The 26,614-nt window shown below is 39.8% G+C and overlaps 2 protein-coding genes and 1 pseudogene across 2 annotated transcripts; 1 reads left to right on the plus strand and 2 right to left on the minus strand.

The window, feature by feature from the left end:
• Positions 1-1,149: 1,149 nt before the first annotated feature.
• Positions 1,150-2,842, minus strand: LOC104238201 (glucan endo-1,3-beta-glucosidase, acidic-like; annotated as a pseudogene).
• Positions 2,843-15,433: 12,591 nt separating this feature from the next.
• LOC138881852 (uncharacterized) lies at positions 15,434-16,384 on the minus strand. Its single transcript, XM_070162140.1, has 2 exons — positions 16,291-16,384; positions 15,434-16,194 (listed from the first exon to the last, which is right to left on the minus strand). The coding sequence occupies exons 1-2, from the start codon at positions 16,382-16,384 to the stop codon at positions 15,434-15,436; spliced, it is 855 nt and encodes a 284-aa protein (XP_070018241.1).
• An 8,880-nt stretch (positions 16,385-25,264) lies between these two features.
• LOC138881853 (uncharacterized) lies at positions 25,265-25,955 on the plus strand. The gene is made up of 2 exons (XM_070162141.1): positions 25,265-25,378; positions 25,539-25,955. The coding sequence occupies exons 1-2, from the start codon at positions 25,265-25,267 to the stop codon at positions 25,953-25,955; spliced, it is 531 nt and encodes a 176-aa protein (XP_070018242.1).
• Positions 25,956-26,614: the final 659 nt, after the last annotated feature.

The raw sequence follows: 26,614 nt of genomic DNA on the forward strand, positions 1-26,614 counted from the left end.
GTGATCCCCCTCAGCATGTCCCCTCTCAATATTACCTGCCTTGTTTCCATTATCGCTATTATTGGTATATATATATATTGTTAAACTGTTCATGATTGTTTTGTGGTGTCTTGTCCTAGCCTCGTCACTACTTCGCTGATGTTAGACTCGGCATTACCAGTACATGGGGTTGGTTGTACTGATACTACACCGCACTTCTGTGCAGAGAGTTTAGCAACTGGGCTTGATCGTCAGGAGGCCAAGGTAGATCTGCTAGCGTCCGCAGACCCTGGAGTCTTTTCCTAGTCTTGTTATTTTACTATTTCTTTCCTTTCAGAATAATGTATTATCTTTCAGACTCTGCTTGTAGTTAATCTTAGAAGTTCGTGAATTGTGACACCAGATTCTGGGTAATTGTGTACAATTATTAAGAATATTATGTATTTCTACGCTCCTTTTTAATTTGTTATGGTTTCATTGTTGTTATTCACCGAATGTTAAAAAATGGGCTTAATGATCTCTAACATTGGCTTGCCTAGCAAGTGAAATGTTAGACGCCATCACGATCCTGAGAATGGGAATTTCGGATCGTAATAATACGACTAGAAAAAAGTAATTATTGAATCCAACCGACTATTCCTATTCGTGTAAAGCTCCTGAATTGAAACAAGGAATCTAACTAAATCATTTTAGAAATAACTAATCACTAGTGACGTGTGTGTTACATGTGTATCACGTGTTAACAATTACATATTTTATATATCAAGTCATGAAAAGCAAAATAGAACAAGTTTCAAGTTTTTTCGTTAAGATTTAATTGTTTATTTTTCTTTTTCTCTTTTAGTTTCCACCAAATAACCTTTGAAATTTCAATATGATTCAATATTCCTTTTCGCATTCCTTTTAGATTAACGACGTGTTAGAAAATTATTGAATACATATATAGGAGTAAACATTGCTAATACATAAAGAACAAATAATCAATTAAACAAGTAATTAGACTGCATAAATAAATTTTAATAAAGGTGGTAGGCATATAGATATGAACGACATATTTTAGGAACTAACTTCTTTCATGTATTCTTCCATACAAAAGAAATTTTTATTAAGACAATAGTTTTCACCTAAAATCATTGAAGAATTACAAATTTTGTAAAATCAACTACTTAACTAGAAGCTAAGATTATACTTCGGAGTTTTATCAAGATGGAAAATCCCAAAATGCTTCTCGGTCTCGGCCCCGATCTTAATATTTTTATCAAACATAGCAAACAAATAAGTTTCTATAGCAGTTCCAGGCTTGTGTGGAGTTCCTGCACCTGACTTCACATGACTAATCAAATTAGTGTAATAAGTTCCAGCATTATCTATACTTGCTCCATCTCCACCATCAAATGGCCATCCACTTTCCGAAACAACAATTGGCAAGTTTTCTCCGCCAGCTTTCTCAATAGCATAATAGGTTGCATCCAGTATAGCGTCGAAAAGATTATGATAGCCCGATGGATCGGGATTTTGTTGTGTAAATAGTGCATAAGGGAGTGGCACATGAGCAGGGTCGCCAAGATAACCAAAATACGGATAAATATTTGCTAAGACAGGCAAGTTATTCTGTTTCAGGAACCCGATAAGTGGGTTAATGAAACTGCTTATATCGTCCCTAATACTGACTGAGAAGGTGGATATGTGTTCGTCAAAATCCCTGTCTCTATAGCCGTTGAGACCTTAACCTGAAGTTGAAATTTCGTTATCGCCTGTTGCTCGTTTTGCAACGCGGGGAGAAGAAAGGGAGCAAATTTAGATGTTGCACTATTAGCCGAGGATATTTCATTTCCAACATTTATATATTTGAACTTAACATCTGGTGAATAAGCCACAATATTTGCATTAACCCAATTTGTAGCTGCATTTGGATCTGTTAAAGCTTGAAGATTATCATTAGGAATATCAAGAATTATTTCAATGTTACTTCCCTTATGAGAAGTGAGTGTTTCAGCAATTGGATCATAAACTCTCATATTTGTTATGCCATTAGCTTTATAAAGATTTACAACATCTTGTGCTGATGGTAAATTGGTACCATTTTTTCCATAACATACTCCAATAGGTTGTGCCTCTGCATCATAAAAAAATGTTAGTGTAAATAAATAAATTTATTGTAGAATCAGCGACAGAGCCAAAAATTGTAATAAGGGAATTCAAAAAGTTCATACTTGTGACCCAAAGCAATTTTCTAAACTACTTATGTCACTACAATGAAAAGTTTTTCTATGTAGGGAGAGATTCAAAAGTTTATATGTATATGAAAAATATTATTCTCGCATTATTTACACAGTAATCCAATGGAAGGGATTCAATTGAACCCCGTCATTAGCCGTGCTTCTGCCATTGCATAAGTTCCCAAGTTGACACCCTTTGAAACTAAAGCACCTATTCTACACAAGATTTTATGTTATTGATATAGTTTAATCAATTATAATAGTTTGTTGACTATTTTTTCAAGCGACCAACCAATATTAATAAAAAAGGGTTAATTACATTTTAGGTAATCGAGTTATATAAATATTTGTACATCAATAGTACATAGAACTTAAACTCATCTGTATAAATTACGTTAAAAATGTGATTTGCTAAATTTATTCCCCTTTCAATGCTTTCACGACCTATTTTCTAGAATCATGCACAAAACATATGGGATACCCCAAAAAGAATATCATTATTTGAAGGTATACAAAATAATAACAATAAAATGTTAAAAGTAAAACCAAGTAAAATCAAGATAATGAGATGATGAGAAAATACCTATTATTTGAAGGTATGTCATTACCATACCAACAATAACAAACATGAACAATTTAGCCATCGTGAAAAAGCAATAAGAAACAAATGAAATGTGTATACTTGTCACGATCCAAAATTTCCACCTTTGGGTTTGTGATTGCGCCTAAAGGCAAGCCAACTTTAGAATAATATTAATTATTTTTAACAATTTTAAATTCAATTTAATATCAAAGAAACAATGCGAAAGTAATTCTAATATAAAACAATTAATCCATAATACTAGCGATGTCTAAAAAACCATCTCAGAACTGGCGTCACAAGTGCACGAGCTACTAAAATAATACAAATAAAGGTTTGAATGAAAATAAAGCTGGCTGAAAGAAATACACAGCTATGATAAAGTGGAAGGAGACTTCAGAACTGCGAACGCCTTGTAGCTATACCTCAAGTCTCTTGTAAATAGCTGAATCCGAGCAAGTCTAATGTGCATCGCTAGGATCAACTCCAGTATCTGCACAAAAGAGTGCAGTGTGTAGTATCAGTACAACCGACCCCATGTACTGAGTAAGTGCCGAGCCTAACCTCGACGAAGTAGTGACGAGGCTAAGGCGAGGCAATGTAACATAACCTGCAATATTATATATAATAAAGCAATATAACAATTCTACACCAACAAGAAAGATAAACTGTAACATTAAATAAAATAGCTCAGTCGCCTATTCCAGGCTTCAGTTGTAACCAAGATCTCACACAAATCTCCAAATTTCCAAACTTCACATTAAAATAACCATATGTGCAGAGTATGAGAAACAGTAGAGTAAAACAGTAAATTTTCCAAATCTTATATTAAAAATCAGTAAAACATAAATGTCCTCCCTTATCACTGTCTTGTTGCGGCGTGCAACCCGATCCCACCTGTCCACCCTTATCGCAATCATTTATTTCACCTGTCCACCCTTATCTCTATCATTTATTTCAACTGTCCACCCTTATTGCTATCATTTATTTCACCTGTTCACCCTTATCACTATCATTTATTTCACATGTCCACCCTTATCACTATCATTTATTTCATTTATTAAAAACTTTCACAATTCAGGCCAAGCCTTTCACAATACTTTTATCTCAACAAATGTAAACAGAAAATCGTACTTCTCATAAACTCATCAATATTATCTCAAAATGAAACCAGCAGGAATACATAATATATATATATATATATATATATAGTAAAACAATGTCAACTCACTCAATCTTTATGTACAATAATGAAACCAAGGAAAACAACTAATACTTTTTCAAAAATAAATAAATAATTGCAACAAGGCTTATCAATAAATTAACAAGCCACGTAATCATAGAAACAACAATAAACATGAAACAATTAAAACATGAAGCACGTACCTCGCTTTACAATTTCAATCAATTACTCAACCACAACTTTCCCTTTTAGAATTTGGCTTTAAATCTACAAATCTATTCACAAACAATTCGAAATACTCAACACGAATCATAGGAATTAATTCCAAATGAATTTACTAATTTTTCGGATTAAAATTCGAAATTTAACCCAAAAATTGCCTCTCGGAATCTGACGAAACTCATAAAATCCGACAACCCATTCCGATAGGAGTTCAACCATACAAAATTATCGAATTCCGACATCGGATTGGCTTTCAAATCTTAAATTTTCATTTTTGGAAGATTTTACAAAAAATCCAAATTTCTTCCATCTAAATCCGAAAATAAATGATGAATATTGACATGGATTTATGAAATATAATCACTTGCGGATAGAGAACACTTACCCAAGTCGAATTTGTGAAAAATCCCTTTAGAATCGCTCAAATCTGAAACTCAAAATTCAAAAATGAGTAAAAATGGCTAATTCCCGTTTTAAGTATTCTGCCTAAGCAAGTCGCATGTGTCAAATGCGACTTTGTCTCATATTTCCGGGCAAACAAAAGCTGTTACCAGCCTTCAGTCAATCGATCATAACTTTATGTACAAATGTCCGAATGATGAATGGTTTAACTTTTTGGAAACTAGAATCCAATGGCTACAACTTTCGTGTTTCGTATATTCTTATATTCCTTATATACTTCGAGATATAAGCTTCCAAAGTAGCCTCCTTGCATCAGAAATTTTTGGGAAATTTCAAAACAACTTTACCAGCCCTTATTCAATCAATCATAACTTTTTGTACAAATATCCAATAATGAATAGTTTAATTTTCTGGAAACTAGAATACAAGAGTTACAACCTTCATGTTTTGTACATTTTCAGATTCCTTATAGATTGCTAGATATAAGCTTCCAAATTAGGCTCCACGATTGCACAGTTGCTGTCCAAAGTCAGCTTCTGCAGCAGAAAATTTCAGCAACCCCTCATTCTTCTTCTTTTTTTTTGTCCGAAATCCATTCCGTTAACCTTCTGAAATCTACCTGAGGCCCTCGGGATCTTAACAAATTATACAATATGTCCCAAAATACAGTACGAACTTAATCTAGGCTTCAAACTACGTCAAACAACGGCGGAATTACGAATCGCGCATCGAATTGAATTATGAGTTTTCAAATCTTCCATCTTCTCTATTTTGCGCCGAAACATACCAAATCAATCCGAAATGACTTCAAATTTTGTACACGAGTCATAAATGACATAATGGAGTTGTTTCAATTTTTAGAATCAGATTCCGACCGTGATATCAAAAAGTCAAATCTCCGGTCAAATTTAAGAAATCTTTAGCCTTAGATTTCTAGATTCCGCTAAATGGCGATAATTTGAACTAGGGACCTCCGAATTCGATATCACATGGCCAAGTCCCAAATCACGATACAGAACTACCGGAATGGTAAAAACTCGAATCCAGGTTTGTTTGCTCAAAATGTTGACCGAAGTCAACTCAGTCGAGTTTTAAAGCTCTAATTCATATTTTAATCCATTTTCACTTAAAAACCTTCCGAAAAATTATATGGACTGCGCACGCAAGCCGAGAAATTATTGATAGCGCTTTTCAAGGTCTTAAAATACCGATATGATTATTTAATTTAAAGATGGCATTTGGGTCATCACAATACTGTAGGAAAAAGACCAAATGATGGCCTCTTATGTAGGGGAAAAAATGACTAAAGTGTCCTATTAAAATTAGTGTAATTTGGTCGAAGTTAGGAATATGTAAAGTCATTAATATATAAACATATAAGCGTATATCACATGTACATAATTGGAAATTATTTGATGGACTAATTGAGAATTTGAGTTCAGATTTACTACTCTATTATTTATGAGCAGTTCCTCACAATTTTGGAATATGATTAGAGCATGACATACTTTTTAATATATCATCATAATATCTGGGGTTTTTTCCCTCACTGCATTGTGTTAGATGTCTAGCGATAGATAAATTATATTTTTTTTGTCAAATTTAATTGAATTTTGAGCTTGTGGTTTAAATGCTATGTCAATTTTAAAATAGCCATACATATCCAAGAGAAGTAGCACAAAAAGGGCAAACACAAAAATCATTGACTGCGTGCATTTGACTGCCTAAAAGTTATTCAGACAATGAAATTAATTAACTATATATGGAGGTGTTCATGTAAACCGTAAAACTAAACCAAATTAAAAACTTAAGTAAACCGACCAAAAACAAAAAAGATATTTGTTTGTTTGTTTGATTTGGTTTAAAACTGATAAAATTTTGGTTTGATTTTGATTTTAAGCAAAAAATAATTGAAAAAATCAAACGGAATCGACTATATAAATACCTATTTAAAACTTATAGTTACGCACATATATGTATGTTTTTACATATTTTTCTTAAATTCTTGAGTATGTTTTATTTTCTTTGTGGAAGTGGCTTTTCTAACTAATTAAGCATTTGTTACTGTCTGATAGTTTTATACAAATAATTTTTTTAAACTGTGTTTTGCAACATTTTCCTTTGAACACAGTAATTATTCCCTCACTAAGACTAATTATCCTTGTGAAATTGTTATCTAGTGCCTTATTGTTTAGTGGATGTTTTCCTGCAAAATATATTAAGACTTGTGAGTACACTGTATATCTAATTAATATAATTTTTTTCTCAATGTGGGTTTAATATCTAACGTTGGCCTTTTCAGTAGCCATATGATCAATTAGTCTATTTCAAGAATTTCCTACAATTTTTCCGATGTCAAGTAAGGGACTTGATGTCAAGACTCTGAGACTTGAGAATTTTCACAAAAAGAAAAACGATAAAAATCGGGGAAACTGTAAAATCGACAAAAATCGGACCGATGTAGTTTCTGTTATATTTGATGTGATTTGGTTCAAGTGTAGACATTGAAATTTTAAAGGATCAAGCTAAATTCTAAATTCAAGATACTACAGGACTCTTGAAATCTTAAGAGTCTATCAGGATTTTTTGGAGGTTACTCTACCCTAAACTCTAATGCACATCTATATAAAGGGATACATATTCCCTTGAAGAGGGATCTAAAAAATTTCATAAATTCTCGGGATATTCACAAAGGGATCAAGACATAAAATAATATCGTAATCAATAGATGTTCTTCTTGATAATCAAATACTTCAAGAAGAATATCCATACAGTGATCGACTTTCATGGAGATAAAATTGTAACGACCCGACCGGTCATTTTATTTTCTAGAACCCCGCTCTCCTGAATAAGACTTCCCGTACTTGCTTTAACTGATTTATGACTTGTGGGGATGGTTGGTTTAGGATTTGGAAGAGTTTGGATTGAAATCGGAACGCTTGGTTCCTTAAGGTTGGCTTAGAAGGCCAAGTTTGACTTCGGTCAATATTTTGAGTAAACGACCTCGGAATCGGGATTTGACGGCTTCAATAGGTTCGTATGATGATTTTCGATTTGGACATATGTCTGTATCGGGTTTTGGATGACCCATGAACATTTTGGAGCCTAATAGTGAAAGTTGATTCCTTAAGGATTTTGAAGTTATTTAAATTTGGTTTCGAGCGGATTTTTGTGTTATCGAGGTCCGAACGGGATTCCGAGACCGAGAATAGTTCCTTGATGTCATTTAAGACTTGCGCGCAAAATTTGGTGACAATCCGAGTAGTATAAGTGTGTTTCATCATATTGGAAGTAGATTGAAGAACATGAATTTCATAAGTTTGATCCAATTGGTTTTAGGGTGTGATTCTTAGATATAGTGTTGTTTTGGGCGTTCCGAGGGTTCGAGCAAGTCTGTTTTATTATTTCAAACTTGTCGGTATGTTCGGGCGGGGACCCGGGGGACCCGAGCGTCAATCGTACGAGGCTCGAGCTTACTTTAAAATATGAGAAGGAGCTGAAGCTCCAGGCATTTGTCATAACCGCACCTATGGTTGGCCAATCGTAGGTGCGAGACCGCAGAAGCGGCTAAGCCGTCGCAGATGCAGCCATGGATGGCCAGCCTAGAAACCGCAGAAGCGACCTCCTTTCCGCAGAAGCGGTTGGCTTCTCACAGATGCGGCCCAGCCGGGCCAGTGGTGTTCCACAGAAGCGGACCCTTTTTCCGCAGATGAGGTGGGCGCAGTTGCGGCCCAGGACCGCAGCGGAAATCACTGAAGGTAGTGACCTTCAGTTATTTCGGGATTTAGATGTTTTGGCTCATTTTTATCAAATTGTAGACGATTTTTGAGCTTCTTGAGAGGGGTTCTTCACCAAGCTTTTGAAGGTAAGAAATTCCTACCACACGTGAGTTAAATACTTGGATTTTGGGTAGATTATCATGTATAGATTAGTGAAAAATAATAAAATTAGAGTAAAACTTAGGGTTTTGGTAAAAATAAGATTTAACCAAGAAATTCGTTATGGAATGAAGTAAAAATCATATATTCTTGATCCTTAGGTTATGCGTAACAACTTCCTTAAAACATTTTCGGAATCCAGGCACGTGGGCCCGGGGTGAATTTTAAGAACCTTGTCTTTGGGGTTGGATAATCACTTTAATAACTAGAATATGAATTTGTAAGTCTATAATGATTGGTTTCTACACTATTTGCATAGTTTCGGATTGTGCGGCTCCGGTTTGAGAGTTTGAACGCATTCTTGAGTTGGAAGTAGGCTCGAAACGAGGTAAGTCTCTTTTCTAACCTTGTAAGGGGGAAACTTCCCCATAGATAAACTTAATTAATATATGATTTGTTGTGGGGGGCTACGTATGCACGAAGTGACGAGAGTCCTTACGTAGCTACTATTCATCTTATGTCCGGTAGTTATAGGTTTACATCATGCCTTGTGGACACTATTATTTGCTTATATGTGCTAATGGTATGAAAGAATTTAACTTGATGGAAATCTAAGGATTTACAGGCTTTAAGTGAATTGTATCCATTTTTATAAATGAAATTAAAGAAGTGTTATGTCTTAAACGATGAAAATTATGTTTGACTGCGGCGCACGTATGATTCGCGCGCGGGGTTATTCTTTTTACCGCATCACATGTATGATTCGCGAGCGGGGTGAATAGATGCATCTATGGTTTGTGCCGTTCGACTCTCGGCAGTGCACATTTTACTTTTATGTTTGATCGGGCCGAACATCCTCGGTGGTAGTTGTGTATGATAATGGAACCAGAACTCTTATAATTCGGATAATCCATTGCTTGAAGGATCACTTATTTTAAATGAGCAAAGTGCCGAGTTTTATTAATTGGGTGAAAGGAGTTTCAGTATTTATTCTTATTTGAGCTTGTTGTCATCAACGTGTATTGTGAATTAAATATACTGAACTTCATATTATTATATTTGCTGGCCCTAGTAAGTGTCGGAGTCGACCCCTCGTATCACGACCCGGATTTTCTACCCTTGGGAGTCGTGATGACACCTACTAATGAAAGCTAGACAATCATACCATTTACACAAATTACCATCTTCCCCTTTTTAACTCTTTAACAAGTGTGAATCAACAGTTATAATCAGGGGAAATTTAAAACAAGCGGAAGAAATGATAAACCATTTGAACATATATCCAATACAACATCTCAAACCAAATCTACCCAAAACTGGTGTCACGCTTCACAGATAGTCTAGAATTTACTACAAACAAGGTCTGAAAAAGATAACTAATACATTGTTTATAAGTAAATGAAACAGGATGAAGGGATAGAGGGAGACGCCACAGCCTGTGTACGCCTGCAGGACTACCTCGGAATCTCCAACTAGACTGAAGGCAGCCACCCAAGCTAAGGTCTGAATGCTGTTGTTCCGGGATCTGCACACAGTGCAAAGTGTAGTATCAGCACAATCGACCCCATGTGCTGGTAAGTGCCTAGCCTAACCCTGGCAAAGTAGTGACGAGGCTAGGATCAGACTACAAAATAAACATGTGCAGTTATATCATATACAACGGAAAATAAAACAGAAATATACAATTAAGGATGTGAGGGGGAATATCATTTACCAACAGTAACTTAAGAGAAAAACATAAGGAACAATTTAAAACTTGCAGCAGAAAGAATAAGGAAACAGTAACAAATCAATATCCACTTTTATCCTTTATTGTTGCGGCGCGCAACCCGATCCAAATCATAAAACAATATTGCGACGTGCAACCCGATCCATATCATATATTACTGTTGCGGCGTGCAACCCAATCCAATCATAATATTGTTGTAGCATGCAACTCGATCCAAATATAATATTGTTGCGGCGTGCAACCCGATCCAAATATAATATTGTTGCCGCGTGCACCCTGATCCAAACATAATATTATTGCGGCGTGCAACCCGATCCAAATATAATATTATTGCGGCGTGCAACCCGATCCAAATATAATATTGTTGCAGCATGCAACCCGATCCCAATATACAATTCAACACCAATCACAAAGGAGCCCCGACAAGGGAACAACAATATCCCGGCAAGGGAATCAATAACATCATAATAAAATCAAGTAACAACAGAAAAGCAGTAAATAAACGTAAAGGACAACATAACTAAATTATCAGCAAGATTCAAGAAAATCAAGGACAAGTGAACGGCATCGCCCTCCGTGCTTTAACACTCTCTTACCAAAACAATAATCATAAGAATTAAGGGGAAGAAAATGAATGAAATCACAATAAAATCCCGGCAAGAGAACAAAAGTATCGGCGAGGGAACAATATAAAAAATCCTCTTTTCTTTTCCTTTTCACATTTACTTCACAACTCACTTCACAACTTGAGCCACTCACTTCACAACTCACTCTATAAGGTTCAATTGCCAATTATACTTCCACAATTTATTTTACAACTTGAGTCAACACTCTTAAATATTCAAATACCAATATTAGTTCCACAAGCCTTGCTCAACAATATAAATCATCACAAAAGGCATGAACAATACAAACAAAGTCATATTAATCATAGTATAAGACTCACGAGCATACTTGACACCAACGTATAGATACTCGTCACCATGCCTATACGTCGTACTCAACAAATAACACATAGCAAATAGGACGCAACTCCTAATCCCTCAAGCTAAGGTTAGAACAAACACTTACCTCGATGCCATCGAACATAATTCAAGTCTCAACTATCGCTTTACCTCTTTATTCCACCACCAATTCGCTCGTATCTAGCCACAAGTTACTTAATTGCATCAATAAATGCTAAATGAATCAATTCTAATGCATGAAAATAAGTTTTCTAAAGTTTTTCACAAAAAGTCAAAAATCGCCCCAGGGTCCACATAGTCAAAACCCTTGGTTCGAACCACCACCCGATTACCCATTCCCCCATGAATCCAATATATAATTTGTTTTGAAATCGGACCTCAAATCGAGGTCCAAATCCCCAAAATTTGAAAACCTTAGATTCTACCCAAACACCCAATTTCCCCCATGAAAACCATTGATTTTGAGTTCAAATCATGTGAAAAGATGTTAAGGATTGAAGAAAACTAGTTAGAAACGACTTACAATTGATTTGGAGGAGAAATTTTCTTTGGAAAATCTCCCAAGAGAGTTTATATTTTGAGAAGATATAAAAAATGGCAGAAATTTTCTGATGTTGTTGCATTTGCGACCAATGATCGCAATTACGAAGTCGCTTTTGCGACCGGAAATTCGCATTTGCGACCAGGGGAATTCCAGGCCACTTCGCAAATGCGATGGGCCTTTCGCATTTACGAGATCGCTTTTGCGATCACTACTTCGCATTTGCGACCCCAAGACAGACCAGGTCCCTTTCGCATTTGCGGCTATTTTCTTGCATTTTCGAGCTCGCATTTGTGAGTCAGGCTTCGCATGTAGACCTGATCATACCAGCTGAAAAACCTACAATTTCCTAAGTTAAAATTCTACTCTGTGGCCTATCCAAAACTCACCCGAGCCCTCGGGGCTCCAAACCAAACATGCACACCAACCTAAAAGTATCACACGAACTTGCTCATGCATTCAAATCACCAAAATAACATCAATAACTATGAATTTAGCATCAAAATCATGAAATCACTTAAGAACATTAAATTTTCCAATTTTCTCAAATAAGGTCCAACACACGTCATTTCAAGTCCGTTTCTTACCAAATTTCACAGACTCAACTTAAATCATATAGAAGACCTGTACCGAGCTTCGGAAATAGAATACGGGCCCGATACCATCAAATTTCGAACACATTTCATTTCTAAAAACTTATAAATATTCTAAAAAATAATTTTCTTTAAAAATTTATTTCTCGCGCTTGGGACCTCAGAATTCGATTCCGGACATACACCCAAGTCCCATATTTTCCTACGGACCCTCTAGGACTGTCAAATCATGGGTCCGGGTCAGTTTACCCAAATTAAAAGCAAAATTCATCATTTTTCACAAATTTTCACATAATGGCTTTCCGGCTACGTGCCCAGACTGCGCACACAAATTGAGATGAGACAGAAAGAGGTTTTTAAGGCCTCGGAACACAGAATTTATTTCCAAAACAAGAGATGACCTTTTGGGTCATCACATTCTCCACCTCTAAAACAACTGTTCGTCCTCGAACGGACATAAGAAGGAAGTACCTGAGTCTTGGAAAAGATGGGGATAACGGCTCCGCATATTGGACTCGGACTCCCAGGTTGATGCCTCAGCAGGCTAACCTCTCAACTGAACACGAACAGAAGGCAAACTCTTCGATCTCAACTGACAAACCTGCTGGTCTAGAATAGCTACCGGCTCTTCCTCCTACAACAAGTCGTTGTCCAAATGGACAGTGCTGAAGTCTAACACGTGGGATGGATCGCCGAGAACTTCTGAAGCATGGGCACATGAAACACTGGATGCACGACTGATAAGCTCGATGGCAACGTAAGTCTGTATGACACCTCTCACACTCAATAAAGAATCTCAAATGGGCCAAGGAACCTAGAGCTAAGCCATCTTCCTAAATCTCACCACGCCCTTCATAGGCGACACTCGAAGCAATACCCGCTCACCGACCATGAAAGCCAAATCATGAACCTTACGGTCGGCATAACTCTTTTGCTTGGACTGAGCTATACGAAGCCTATCCTGAATAATCCTGACCTTGTCCAAGGCATCCTGTAGTAGATCCGTACCCAATAATCGAGCCTCTCCCTGCTCAAACCATCCAACCGGCTGCCGACACCGCCTACCATACAAAGCCTTATAAGGAGCCATCTAGATACTTGACTAGTAGCTGTTGTTGTAGGCAAACTCTGCTAAAGGCAAAACTGATCCCACGAGCCTCTAAAGTCAATGACACAAGCTCGGAGCATATCCTCCAAAATCTTAATAGTCCGCTCGGACTGCCCGTCCGTCTGAGGATGAAACGCTGTGCTCAACTCAACTCGTGTGCGGAACTCTTGCTGAACTGCTCTCAAGAAATGTGAGGTAAACTACGTACCTCGGTCCGAAATGATAGACACGGGCACACCATGAAGACAAACAATCTCCCGAATATAAATCTCAACTAACCTCTCGGAAGAATTGGTGACTACTACAGGAATGAAATGTGCTGACTTGGTCAGCCTATCAACAATAACCTACACTAGATCGAACTTCCTCTGAGTCCATGGGAGTCCAACAATGAAGTCCATAGTGATATGCTCCCACTTCAACTCAGGAATCTCAATCTTCTGGAACAAACCACCAAGCCTCTGATGCTCGTACTTAACCTGTTGACAATTCAAACACCGAGCCACATATGCAACAATCTCCTTCTTCATTCTTCTCCATCCAATAATACTGCCACAAATCCTGATACATCTTAGCGGCGCCCGGATGAATAGAGTACCAGGAACTATGGGCCTCATCTAGAATCAACTCCCGGAGCCCATCCACATTAGGCACACAAACTCAACGCTACAACCTCAAAACTCCATCATCTCCTAAGGTAACCTAATTGGCACCTCCGTGCTGCATCATGTCCCTAAGGACATACAAATGAGGATCATCATACTGCCGATCTTGGATATGCTCCAATAATGAAGAACGAGCGACTGTGCAAGCTAACATACAACTGGGCTCAGAAACATCCAACCTCACAAACTGATTGGCCAAAGCCTGAACATCCAAAGCAAGCGATCTCTCATCGAACAGAATATATGCAAGACTACTCATACTGGTTGACTTTCTACTAAAAACATTGACCACCACATTTTTTTTTCGCGGATGATATAGGATGGTGATACCATAGTCCTTTAATAGCTCCAACCATCTCCTCTGCCTCAAATTTTGCTCCTTCTTCTTGGACAAGTACTGTAGACTCTTATGATCCGCAAACACCTCACATGACACGCCATATAGATAATGCCTCCAAATCTTCAATGCGTGAACCATGGCTTCTAGCTCAAAATCATGAACTAGATAGTTCTTCTCATGAATCTTCAACTGGCGTGAAGCATATGCAATAACCTTGCCATCTTGCATCAACATCGCACCAAGTCCAATACGAGATGCATCACAATAAACTGTGTAAGGCCCTGAACCTGTGGGAAAAACCAACATTGGTGTCGTAGTCAAAGCTGTCTTGAGCTTCTGAAAGCTCACCTCACACTCGTCTGACCACCTGAACTGGGCACCCTTCTGGGTCAACATGGTCATGGGGGCTGCGATAGATGAAAACCCATCTACAAACCGATGATAGTAGCCAGCCAATCCCAAGAAACTCTGAATCTCTGTAGTTGATGCTGGTCTAGGACAGTTCTTGACTGCCTGTATCTTCTTCGGATCTACCTGAATACCCTATGCTGATACAACATGACCCAGGAATGCAACTGAACGCAACCAGAACTCGTACTTCGAAAACTTGGCATACAACTAGCTATCCCTCAAAGTCTGAAGAACCACTCTCAGATGTTGCTCATGCTCCTCCCGACTACGGGAATAGATCAAAATATCATCAATGAAGAATATCATGAATGAATCCAAGTAAGGCTTGATCACTCGGTTCATCAAATCCATAAAAGTTGTTGGGGCATTTGTCAACCCGAATGACATCACCAAGAACTCATAATGTCCGTACCGAGTGCGGAAAACTATCTTAGGGACATTGGATGCCCTAATCCTCAACTGATGGTAGCCAGATCTCAAGTCAATCCTCAAAAATACCTTGGCACCCTGAAGCTGATCAAACAAATCATCAATCCTCGGCAATGGATACTTATTCTTGATTGTAATCTTGTTCAATTGTCGGTAATCTATACACATCCTCATTATCCGTCCTTCTTTTTAACAAAGAACACCAGCGCACCCCCAAGGAAAAACACTCGGTCTAATGAAACCTTTTTCAATCAAGTCTTGCAACTGGTCTTTCAACTCTTTCAACTCAGGCGAGGCTATACGATACGATGGGATAGAAATGGGCTGAGTGCCCGGAGCCAAATCAATGCAGAAGTTAATATCCATGTCGGATGGCATACCCAGCAGGTCTAAAGGAAATACCTCAGAAAACTCACAAATAACAGGCACATAATCCATAGAAGGAACCTCAACACTAGAATCACGAACATATGCCAAATAGGCCAAACACCCCTTCTCGACTATACGCCGAGCATTCATATATGAGATAACACTACGGGTAGAATGACCAGGAGTCCCTCTCCACTCTAAACGAGGTACTCCCAGCAAGGCTAGGGTCACAGTCTTGGCATGACAGTCCAAGGTAGCATGGTAAGGTGATAACCAATCCATTCCAAATATGACATCAAAATCCACCATAACTAGAAGTAATAAATCTACTCGAGCCTCAAGACCCCCAATCACAACTATACATGAACGATGGACACGATCTATCATAATAGAATCACCCACCGGTGTAGACACATAAACAGGAGCACTCAAAGAATCACTAGGCAAGACCAGATACGTTGCAAAATAAGATGACACATAGGGGTATGTAGATCCTGGATCAAATAAAACTGAAACATCTCTGGTACAAACTAGAACAGTACCTGTGATAACTACATCGGAAGCCTCAGCCTCAGGCTTGGCTGGAAGAGCATAACATTGGGGTTGAGCCCCTCCACCCTAAACTACATCTTTGGGATGGCCTGCTACTGGTTGGCATCCACCTCTAGCTGCCTGACCTTCACCTATAATACCTCTACCTCCACCTCTAGCACCTCTACTCCCACCCCTAGCTGGTAGAGAGGGCGGTGGAATACCTGGTGGCTGAACCATAGCACGGGAACCCTGCTACTGTGACTGAGTACCCACTGGCCTCGGACAAGCCCTCCGGATATAACCATACTCACCGCACTCAAAGCATCCACCTGAGAGTTGCGGCTGAGGAAACTGAGATTGACCCTAGCGACCTGAATGACCACCCCGAAAACTCTGGAGTGGCGGTGCATTGATAGGAGATAGTGGTGCACTCTAGGACTACTGATCAGAATACTACATATGAGAACCATAGCCACCTGAAGCACCGCTGAAAGTGGTAGTGAAGAGCTTGGTGAAACTTATCCAACCTCCACAAAGCCTCCGAAGATGTAGTTGATCTGTCACGGGTCTATGTTGTTGCTCGGCTGAAGAAGCGGTACATGACCTGGCCATTAGCGAAAGTAAAAGAGTAGAGGTTTCAATTTAGCATTGAGAGAACAAAAACGCACGACAGAGAAGAATAGAAGTGAAACTTTTCCTAACTCTGTAGCTTCTGGGGGATAAATACAGACGTCTCCATACCAATCCCTCAAACTCTACTAAACTTGTTTATGAATTGTGAGACCTATGTAACGTAGAGCTCTGATACCAACTTTTTACGACCCGAATTTTCCACCCTCAGGAGTCGTGATGGCGCCTACTAGTGAAAGCTAGGCAAGCCGGCCATTTACACAAATTACCATCTTCCCCATTTTAATTCTTTAACAAGTGTGAATCAACAGTTATAATCAGCAAAAATTTAAAACAAGCGGAAGAAACGATAAACCATTTGAACATATATCAAATACAACATCTCAAAGCAAATCTACCCATAACTGGTGTCACGCTTCACAGACAGTCTAGAATTTACTACAAACAAGGTCTGAAAGATAACTAATACACTGTTTCTAAAATAAGTAAATGAAACAGGATGAAAGGGTAGAGGGAGATGCCAGGGCTTGCGGACGCCTGCAAGACTACCTCAGAATCTCCAACTAGACTAAAGGCAGCCACCTAAGCTAAGGCCCGAATGCTAGTGTTCCGGGATCTACACACAGTGCAGAGTGTAGTATTAGGACAATCGACCCCATGTGCTGGTAAGTGCCTAGCCTAACCCCGACAAATTAGTGACGAGGTTAGGATCAGACTACCAAATAAACCTATGCAATTATATCATATACAACGGAAAATAAAACAGAAATATACAATTAAGGATGGGAGGGGGAAACATGTTGTGGGGAATATCATTTACCAACAGTAACTTAGGAGAAAAGCATAAGGAACAATTTAAAACTTGCAGCAGAAAGAATAATGAAATAGTAACAAATCAATATCCACTTTTATACTATATTGTTGCGGCGCGCAACCCTATACAAATCATAAAACACTGTTGCGGCACCCGATCCATATCATATATAACTGTCTCGACGTGCAACCCGATCCAATCATAACATTTTTGCGGTGTGCAGCCCCATCTAAATATAATATTATTGCAGCGTGCAACCCGATCCAAATATAATATTGTTGCGGCGTACAACGCGATCAAAATATAATATTGTTGCGACATGCAACCCGATCCAAATATAATATTGTTGCAATATGTAACCCGATCCAAATATAATATTATTGCGGCGTGCAACCCGATCCAAATATAATATTGTTGCGGCGTGCAATCCGATCCCAATATACAATTCAACACCAATCTCAAAGGAGCCCCGAAAAGGGAATAATAAGGGAACAACAATATCCCGGAAAGGGAATCAATAACATCATAATAAAATCAAGTAACAACAAAAAATCAGTAAATAAACGTAAAGGACAACATAACTCAATTATTAGCAAGATTCAGGAAAATAAGGGACAAGTGCACGACATCGCCATTCGTGCTTTAAAACTCTCTTACCAAAACAATAATCACAAGAATTAAGGGCAAGGAAATGAATGAAATCACAATAAAATCCCGGTAAGGGAACAACAATACAACAATCGAATCCCGGCGAGGGAGCAATATCAAAAATCCTCTTCTCTTTTCCTTTTCACATTTTCTTCACAACTCACTTCACAACTTGAGTCAATGTTCTATAAGGTTCAATTTCCAATTATACTTCCACAATTCATTTTACAACTTGAGCCAATACTCTTCAATTTTCAAATACCAATATTACTTCCACAAGCCTTGCTTAACAATAGAAATTATCACAAAAGGCATGAACAATACAAACGGAGTCACATTAATCATAGTATAAGACTCACGGGCATGCTTGACACTAACGTATAGATACTCGTTACCATGCCTATACGTTGTACTCAACAAATAATACATAGCAAATAGGGCGCAACTCCTAATCCCTCAAGCTAAGGTTAGACCAAACACTTACCTCGATGCCACGAACACAATTCAAGTCTCAACTATCTCTTTACCTCTTGATTCCACCACTAATTCGCTCGTATCTTGACACAAGTTATTTAATTACATCAATAAACGCTAAATGAATCAATTCTAATGCATGAAAATAAGTTTTCTAAAGTTTTTCCCAAAAAGTCAAAAATCGCCCCCGTGCCCACATGGTCAAAACCCGAGGTTCGAACCAAAACCTGATTACCCATTTCCCCACGAACCCAAATATATAATTTGTTTTGAAATTGGACCTTAAGTCGAGGTCCAAATCCCCAAAATTTTAAAAACCTAGGTTCTACCCAAAACACTCAATTTCCCCCCTGAAAACCATTGATTTTGAGTTGAAATCATGTGAAAAGATGTTAAGGATTGAAGAAAACTAGTTAGAAATGACTTATTGATTTGGAGGAGAAATTGTCTTTGGAAAATCGCCCAAGAGAGTTTATGTTTTGAGAAGATATGAAAAATGGCAGAAAATGCGTCAAAGTGTGAATTAACCAGTCTAAGATGTCGCAATTGCGAACCCTTTAGAAATCTTTTGTTGTTGCATTTGCGACCAATGATCGCAATTACGAAGTCGCTTTTGTGACCTGAAATTTGCATTTGCGACCAAGGGGAATTCCAGGCCACTTCGCAAATGCGATGGGCCTTTCGCATTTGCGAGATCGCTTTTGCGATCACTACTTCGCATTTGCGACCCCAAGACAGACCAGACCCCTTTCGCATTCGCGGCTGTTTTCTCGTATTTGCGATCTCGCATTTGCGAGCCATGCGAAGCCTGCTGACCTGATCATACCAGCTGAAAAACGTGCAATTTCCTAAGTTAAAATTCCACTCTGTAGCCTATCCAAAACTCACCCAAGCCCTCAGGGGTCCAAACCAAACATGCACACCAACCTAAAAACATCATACGGACTTGTTCGTGCATTCAAATCACCAAAATAACACCAACAACTATGAATTTAGCATCAAAATCATGAAATCACTTAAGAACATCAAATTTTCCAATTTTATCAAATAAAGTCCGATTCATGTCATTTTAAGTCCGTTTCTTACCAAATTTCACAAACTCAACTTACATCATATATAAGACCTGTACCAGGCCCTGGAACCAGAATACAGGCCCGGTACCATCGAATTTCAAATACATTTCATTTTAAAAAACTTATAAATATTCCAGAAAATAATTATCTTTAAAAATTTATTTCTCGGGATTGGGACCTCGGAATTCGATTCCAGGCATACGCCCAAGTCCCATATTTTCCTACATACCCTTCGGGACCGTCAAATTATGGGTCCGGGTCTATTTACCCAAAATGTTGACCAAAGTCAACTTAAGTTCATTTTAAAGGCAAAATTCATCATTTTTCACAAATTTTCACATAATGGCTTTCCGGCTATGCGCCCGAACTTTGCACGTAAATCAAGGTAAGATAGAAAGAGGTTTCTAATGCCTTGGAACACATAATTTATTTCTAAAACAAGTGATGACCTTTTGGGTCATCACACCCCGCCACTACTTTTGTGAAGTTAGGCGAGATACTTACTGGGTACATATCTTTCTATGTATTTATACTACACTTCTGTACTTGATTGTATAGGCTTTGAGTCAGGTGCATCTGGCCATCCATCCGACGCATAAAATGGACTCCTCAGGTTGAGACTTTTCGGTGAGGTGCCCTTTCGAGCCGATCTGCTGCAGCTGGAGTCTTTCTTTTGTCTTTATGTTTACTGTCTATTCCTTTTCGAAATAGTAGGGTAGTATGGTTACGTATATTCTACTGGATTGCCCATACACTTGTGACACCAGATACACATTAGTAGAATTATGATGTTTTGGCTTGTCTTCATGATTGAGATTTGCATTTATATCCTTCATTTAAATATGCTTATGTTTTTAAGTATAAATTTCTTAAATCTATAATGTAAGTTATCATATACTAACTACAAAAATGAGAATTTACTATTTGATTAGTGTTTGCTTGCCTAAGAACGGTGTTGGCTGCCATCACGGCCTAATATGGAATTGGGGTCGTGACAACATGGTATCAGAACACTAGGTTCATGTAGGTCTCACAAGTTATGGGCAAACCTGGTAGAGTCTTGATGATCGGTACAGAGGTGTCTGCACTTATCTTCAAGTGGCTATAGGGTGTTAGGAAACTACTCTTTATGTATCTTCTATCGTGCAGTTGATGGTGTACTAAGTTTCCTTATTCTATTCTCTCACAGATGGTGAGGACGCATACGACGGGCATTCTAGACCAGGGATGAGCTTCTCCCCCCATTGCTAGAGGCTGAGGTAGAGGCCGGGGGAGGGCACTGGCCCGAGGTAAGGGACAAGGGAGTCCCAGAGCTGCCCAGTTGCACCACTAGCGGATCCAGCAGGGGATCCCATTATCGAGGAGCAGGGCGAGGTGCCCGCAGCAGAGCCTGCCACGATGGATTTTATGACAGCATCAGGCTTTCAGGAGGTCATGGGCCATATGTTGTGGTTCATGGACTCGATGACTCAGGCTGGTTTATTTCTAGCAGACCCGGCCACATCTCAAGCAAGAGGGGGAGCACTGACCTCTACTGCTCCGACTTATGGGCACACAACTACCGTATACCAAACTCTGCATACACTACCCGCAGGCAGTGCCCGGTCAGTTGTAGTAGTGGCACCTGAGCCCAAACCAGCTGCGGACGGTGATTTACAGAAGTTATTGGACAGATGGACTAGGCTACACCCTCCTATCTTTGGAGGTAAGCGTCATGAGGATGCCCAGTATTTCATTGACAGGTGTAGGGATAGACTGCACAACATAAGGATATTGGAGTCCCATAGAGTAGATTTCACCGCCTTCTAGTTAGAGGGCAAGGCCTGTAAATGGTGGCAGTCTTACCTTATCAGCAGACCAGTAGGTTCTCCTCCTATGACTTGGGATCAGTTTACACGGCTTCTATTGGACATGTATATTCCACTCTCTTAGAGGGAAGAGTTGCGGTGTCAGTTTGAGCAGCTCGAGCAGGGTTAGATGTCTGTGACCGACTATGAGGCGAGATTCTCTAAGTTGTCTCGCCATGCACTCATGATACTTCCTACGAACGTAAAGAGAGTGCGGAGATTTGTTATGGGATTACACCCCGGTATTCGAGCTAGCATGGCCTGAGAGGTTGAGATGGGGACTAAGTATCACCTAGTGGTAGAGATTGCGCAGAGGATTGATGGTTACCGCCAAAGGAATAGAGAGCAGTTGCAGCAGGACAAGAGGGTCCAATTATCTGGAGAGTTTAAAGGTTCCCCAACTAGGGGCAAAGGTCAGTTTGGGAGGGGCCAACCCAGCAGGCCCCCATATTCAGCACCACTACCACCTCCTTGAGGTGCTCAAGTGAGGCCTTATTTCAGTGTGATGCCGGAGAGTTCTTACCGCCCACCAGCTATTCAAGGTTCCTCTGGTGGGTATTCGGGCCATCAGGGTCAGGCTACATGACAGTAGTCTATGGCACCGTGAGGTTGTTACAAGTGTGGAGAACCAGGTCACATAAAAAGGACCTGCCCCAAACTTCGGGGCAAGGCAGTACAGTAGGGTCATCAACCTATGATTACAACACCAGCCCTCTAGTCACCCAGAGGTGGGGGATAGGTTGGTAGGGGCTGTCCTAGAGGTGGAGGCCAGGCAGGTGGAGTTCAGCCAGCTACTGTTCATCTAGTTGGCGCTCTAGCTAGATTCTATTCTTTTTTGGTCAGACCATATGCACTAGCCTCAGATGCTGTGATCACATGTATTATTTCTATATACGGTAGGGATGCTTCGGTATTATTTGATCTAGGGTCTACATATTCATATGTGTCATCTCTATTTGCTCATTTCCTAGATATCCCTCGATAGTTTTTGGGTACTTTTGTTTATGTGTCCACTTCGGTGGGCGATTCTATGGTCGTGGATTAGATCTACCGGTCCTGTATGGTTACATTTTGTGGTTACGAGACTAGATCAAACCTTCTATTACTTGATATGATTGACTTTGGGGTCATCCTAAGCATGGATTGGTTATCTCCATATCATGCCATTCTTGATTATCATGCCAAGACTATTACTTTAGCGATGCTAGAGTTATCGAGATTGGAGTGGAAGGATTCCTCCATTAGGGCATCTAGTCGGGTTATCTCTTTTTAAAGGCTCGATATCTGGTCAAGAAGGGTTGTTTGGCATATCTAGCATATGTTTAGGACACCACCGTAGAGTCTCCAACGATTTATTCAGTACCAGTAGTCGATGTGTTTCCTTCTGACCTTCAAGGCATGTCGCCGAATCGTGACATTAATTTTTGTATTGATTTGGCTCCAAGTACCCAGCCTATATCTATCCCACCGTACCGTATGACATCGAAAGAGTTGAAAGAGTTGAAGGAGAAGCTTGAGGAGTTGTTAGCAAAGGGGTTTGTGAGGCCCAGTATATCACCTTGGGGTGCACCAATGTTATTTGTGAAGAAGAAGGATGGGACTACGCGGATATGCATTGATTACCACCAGCTGAACAAAGTAACCATCAAGAACAAGTACCCATTGCCTCGTATCGATGATTTGTTTGATCAATTGCAAGGTGCTAGAGTATTTTCTAAGATTGAATTGAGATCGGGGTACCACCAGTTGAAGATTCAGGACTCAGATGTTCCGAAGACTTCCTTCCATACTAGATATGATCATTATGAGTTTCTAGTGATGTCCTTCAGCTTGACTAATTCCCCAACGACGTTTATGGACTTGATGAACAAGGTGTTCAGGCCTTATATCGATTCTTTTGTTATTGTCTTCATTGATGACATCTTGATCTACTCACGTAGCATGGGGAGCATAAGCAGCATTTGGGAGTAGTGCTCCAGACATTGCAAGAGATGGAGCTATATGCTAAGTTCTCCAAGTGTGAGTTCTGGCTTGAGTCAATAGCATTCTTGGGGCATGTAGTATTAGGAGAGGGTATTAAAGTGGACCCTAAGAAAATCGAGGTAGTTCATAGTTGGCCTCGTCCTACTTTAGTGATTGAGATCATGAGCTTCCTAGGGTTAACAGGTTATTACCGCTTATTTGTGTAAGGATTTTCATCCATTGCATCACCTTTGACTAGATTGACCCATAAGGTGCTCTTTTCTGTTGGTTCGATGATTGTGAGGTGAGATTTTAGAAGCTTAAGATAGCCTTGACTACAACACCGGTTCTAGTGTTGCCTTCCAATTCAGGGATGTATACGGTATATTACGATGCTTCATTGGCTTGGGATGTGTATTGATGCAGGAGGGGCGAGTTATTTCATATGCTTCGCGACAACTGAAGATTCATTAAAAGAATTATCTTGTACACGACCTAGAGTTAGTTGTTATTGTTCACGCTCTTAAGATATGAAGGCATTATCTATAGGGTGTCATGTGAGGTTTATACTGATCATCGCAGCTTACAGCATTTGTTCAAGTAGAGGGATCTTAATTTGAGGCAGCGTAGGTGGCTTGAGTTACTGAAGGATTATGGCATTACCATTCTTTATCATTCAGGCAAGGCAAACGTGGTCGCGAATGCCTTAAGCAGGAAGGCAGAGAGTATGGGTAGCTTGGCATACATCTCAACGGAGGAGAGGACACTAGCCATGGACATCCATTCCTTGGCTAACAGACTTGTGATGTTGGATATTTCAGAGCCCAACCGATTCCTTGCGTGTGTTGTCGCTCAGTCTTCATTATTGTGACAAATCAAGGCTTGGTATTTCAATGATCCGCAATTGGCAGTTCTTAGAGAGACGGTACTACAAGGTAGTGCCAAGGAGGTTTCTATTGGTGAGGATGGTGTTCTACGATTCCAGGGTCGCCTATCTGTTCCTAATGTCGATGGCTTGAGGGAGAGGATTCTAGAGGAGGCACACAGTTCATGGTATTCGATTAATCCAGGTGCTACAAAGATGTATCGTGACCTGAGGCAGCATTATTGGTGGTGGCGGATAAAGAAAGATATGGTCGAATATGTGGCTAGGTGTTTGAATTGCCAGCAAGTTAAGTATGAGCATCAGAGGCTAGGTGGCCTACTTCAGTAGATGCCTATACTTGAGTGGAAGTGGGAGCACATTACTATGAATTTCATAGTTGGGATGCCGCGGACATTGCGAAAGTATGATGCATTTTGGGTCATTGTTGACAGGTTGACCAAGTCGGCACACTTCATTCCGGTTATGACTACTTATACTTCAGAGAGGTTGGCTCGGATATACATTTGGGAGATAGTTCGGTTGCACGGTGTGCCTATTTCCATCATATCAGATAGAGGCCCTCAGTTCACTTCCCATTTCTGGAGAGCCGTACAGAGTGAGTTGGGGACCCGGGTAGAGCTCAGCACAATATTCCACCCACAGACCAATGGGCAGTCAGAGAAGACAGTTCAGATTTTGGAGGACATGCTTAGAACATATATGATTGACTTTGTGGGGTAGTGGGATCAGTTCTTGCCTTTGGCCGAGTTTGCTTACAACAACAGTTATCAGTCCAGCATCGAGATGGCTCCATTTGAGGCTTTATATGGTCGGCGATGTCGTTCTCCTATTGGGTGGTTTGAGCCTGGTGAAGCTAAGTTGTATGGTACGAACTTGGTGAAGGATGACTTGGAAAAGGTAAAGATGATTTAGGAGAGACTTCGCACAACGTAGTCCAAATAGAAGAGTTATGCGGATCAGACGATGCGGGATGTATCATTCATGATCAGACGACGCGGGACGATGCAGATTCAAGAAAGTCTTGCCGATGAAGGGTATTATGAGTTTTTTGAATAAGGGCAAGTTGAGCCAAAGGTTTATATGCCCATTTGAGGTGTTGAGGCGAGTTGGGAAGGTTGCTTATAAGCTTGCTTTACCCCCCAACTTATCGGGAGTTCATCCAGTTGTTCATGTATCTATGCTTCGGAGGTATCACGCCGACTTGTCTCACGTGTTAGATTTCAGTGTTATTCAGCTAGATGATAGCTTGGCTTATGGGGAGGAGCCAATTGCCACTATTGATAGACAGGATCTCCAGTTGAGATCCAAGAGGATTTCTGTGGTAAAGGTCCAGTGGAGGGGCCAACCAGTCGAGGAGACGACCTGGGATTCCGAGGAGGACATGCAGAGCAGATATCCACACTTATTTAGCACTTCAGGTATGAATCTAAACCCATTCGAGGACGAACATTTGTTTAAGAGGTGGAGAATGTGATGACCAGATGGGTTATTTTGCTTTCTAGAACCCCATTCCCCTGAATAAGGCTTCCCGTACTTGCTTTAACTGATTTATGACTTGCGGGGATAGTTGGTTCGGGATTTGGAATAGCTTGAGTTGAAATCGGAATTTTTTGGTTCCTTAAGATTGGTTTAGAAGGCCAAGTTTGACTTCATTCAACATTTTGAGTAAATGACCTCGGAATCGGAATTTGACGGCTTCAATAGGTTTGTATGATAATTTCGGACTTGGACGTATGTCCGGATCGGGTTTTAGATTACCTGAGAACGTTTTGGTGCCTAATAGTGAAAGTTGATTCCATAAGTATTTTTGGAGTTCGAGTCTCCCCAAGAGCAAGGTGGGAAGTTCTTGGAGGGAAGGAAGCTGGGGGTCTATTTGGACACAGCCTCTCTACCCTAGGGTAGGGGTATGGTCTGCGTACACACTAACCTCCCTAGACCCCGCTAAGTGGGATTATATTGGGTTGTTATTGTTTATGATGATTCCTTAAGGATTTTGAAGTTCTTTAAATTTGGTTTGGAGTGGGTTTTTGTATTATCGAGGTCCAAACAGGATTTCATGACCAATAATAGTTCTATAATGTCATTTAAGACTTGCACGCAAAATTTGGTGTCAATCCGAGTAGTATATGTTTG

This window comes from Nicotiana sylvestris, chromosome 11 (genome assembly GCF_000393655.2).
Source record: "Nicotiana sylvestris chromosome 11, ASM39365v2, whole genome shotgun sequence".
Classification (NCBI taxonomy): Eukaryota; Viridiplantae; Streptophyta; class Magnoliopsida; order Solanales; family Solanaceae; genus Nicotiana; species Nicotiana sylvestris.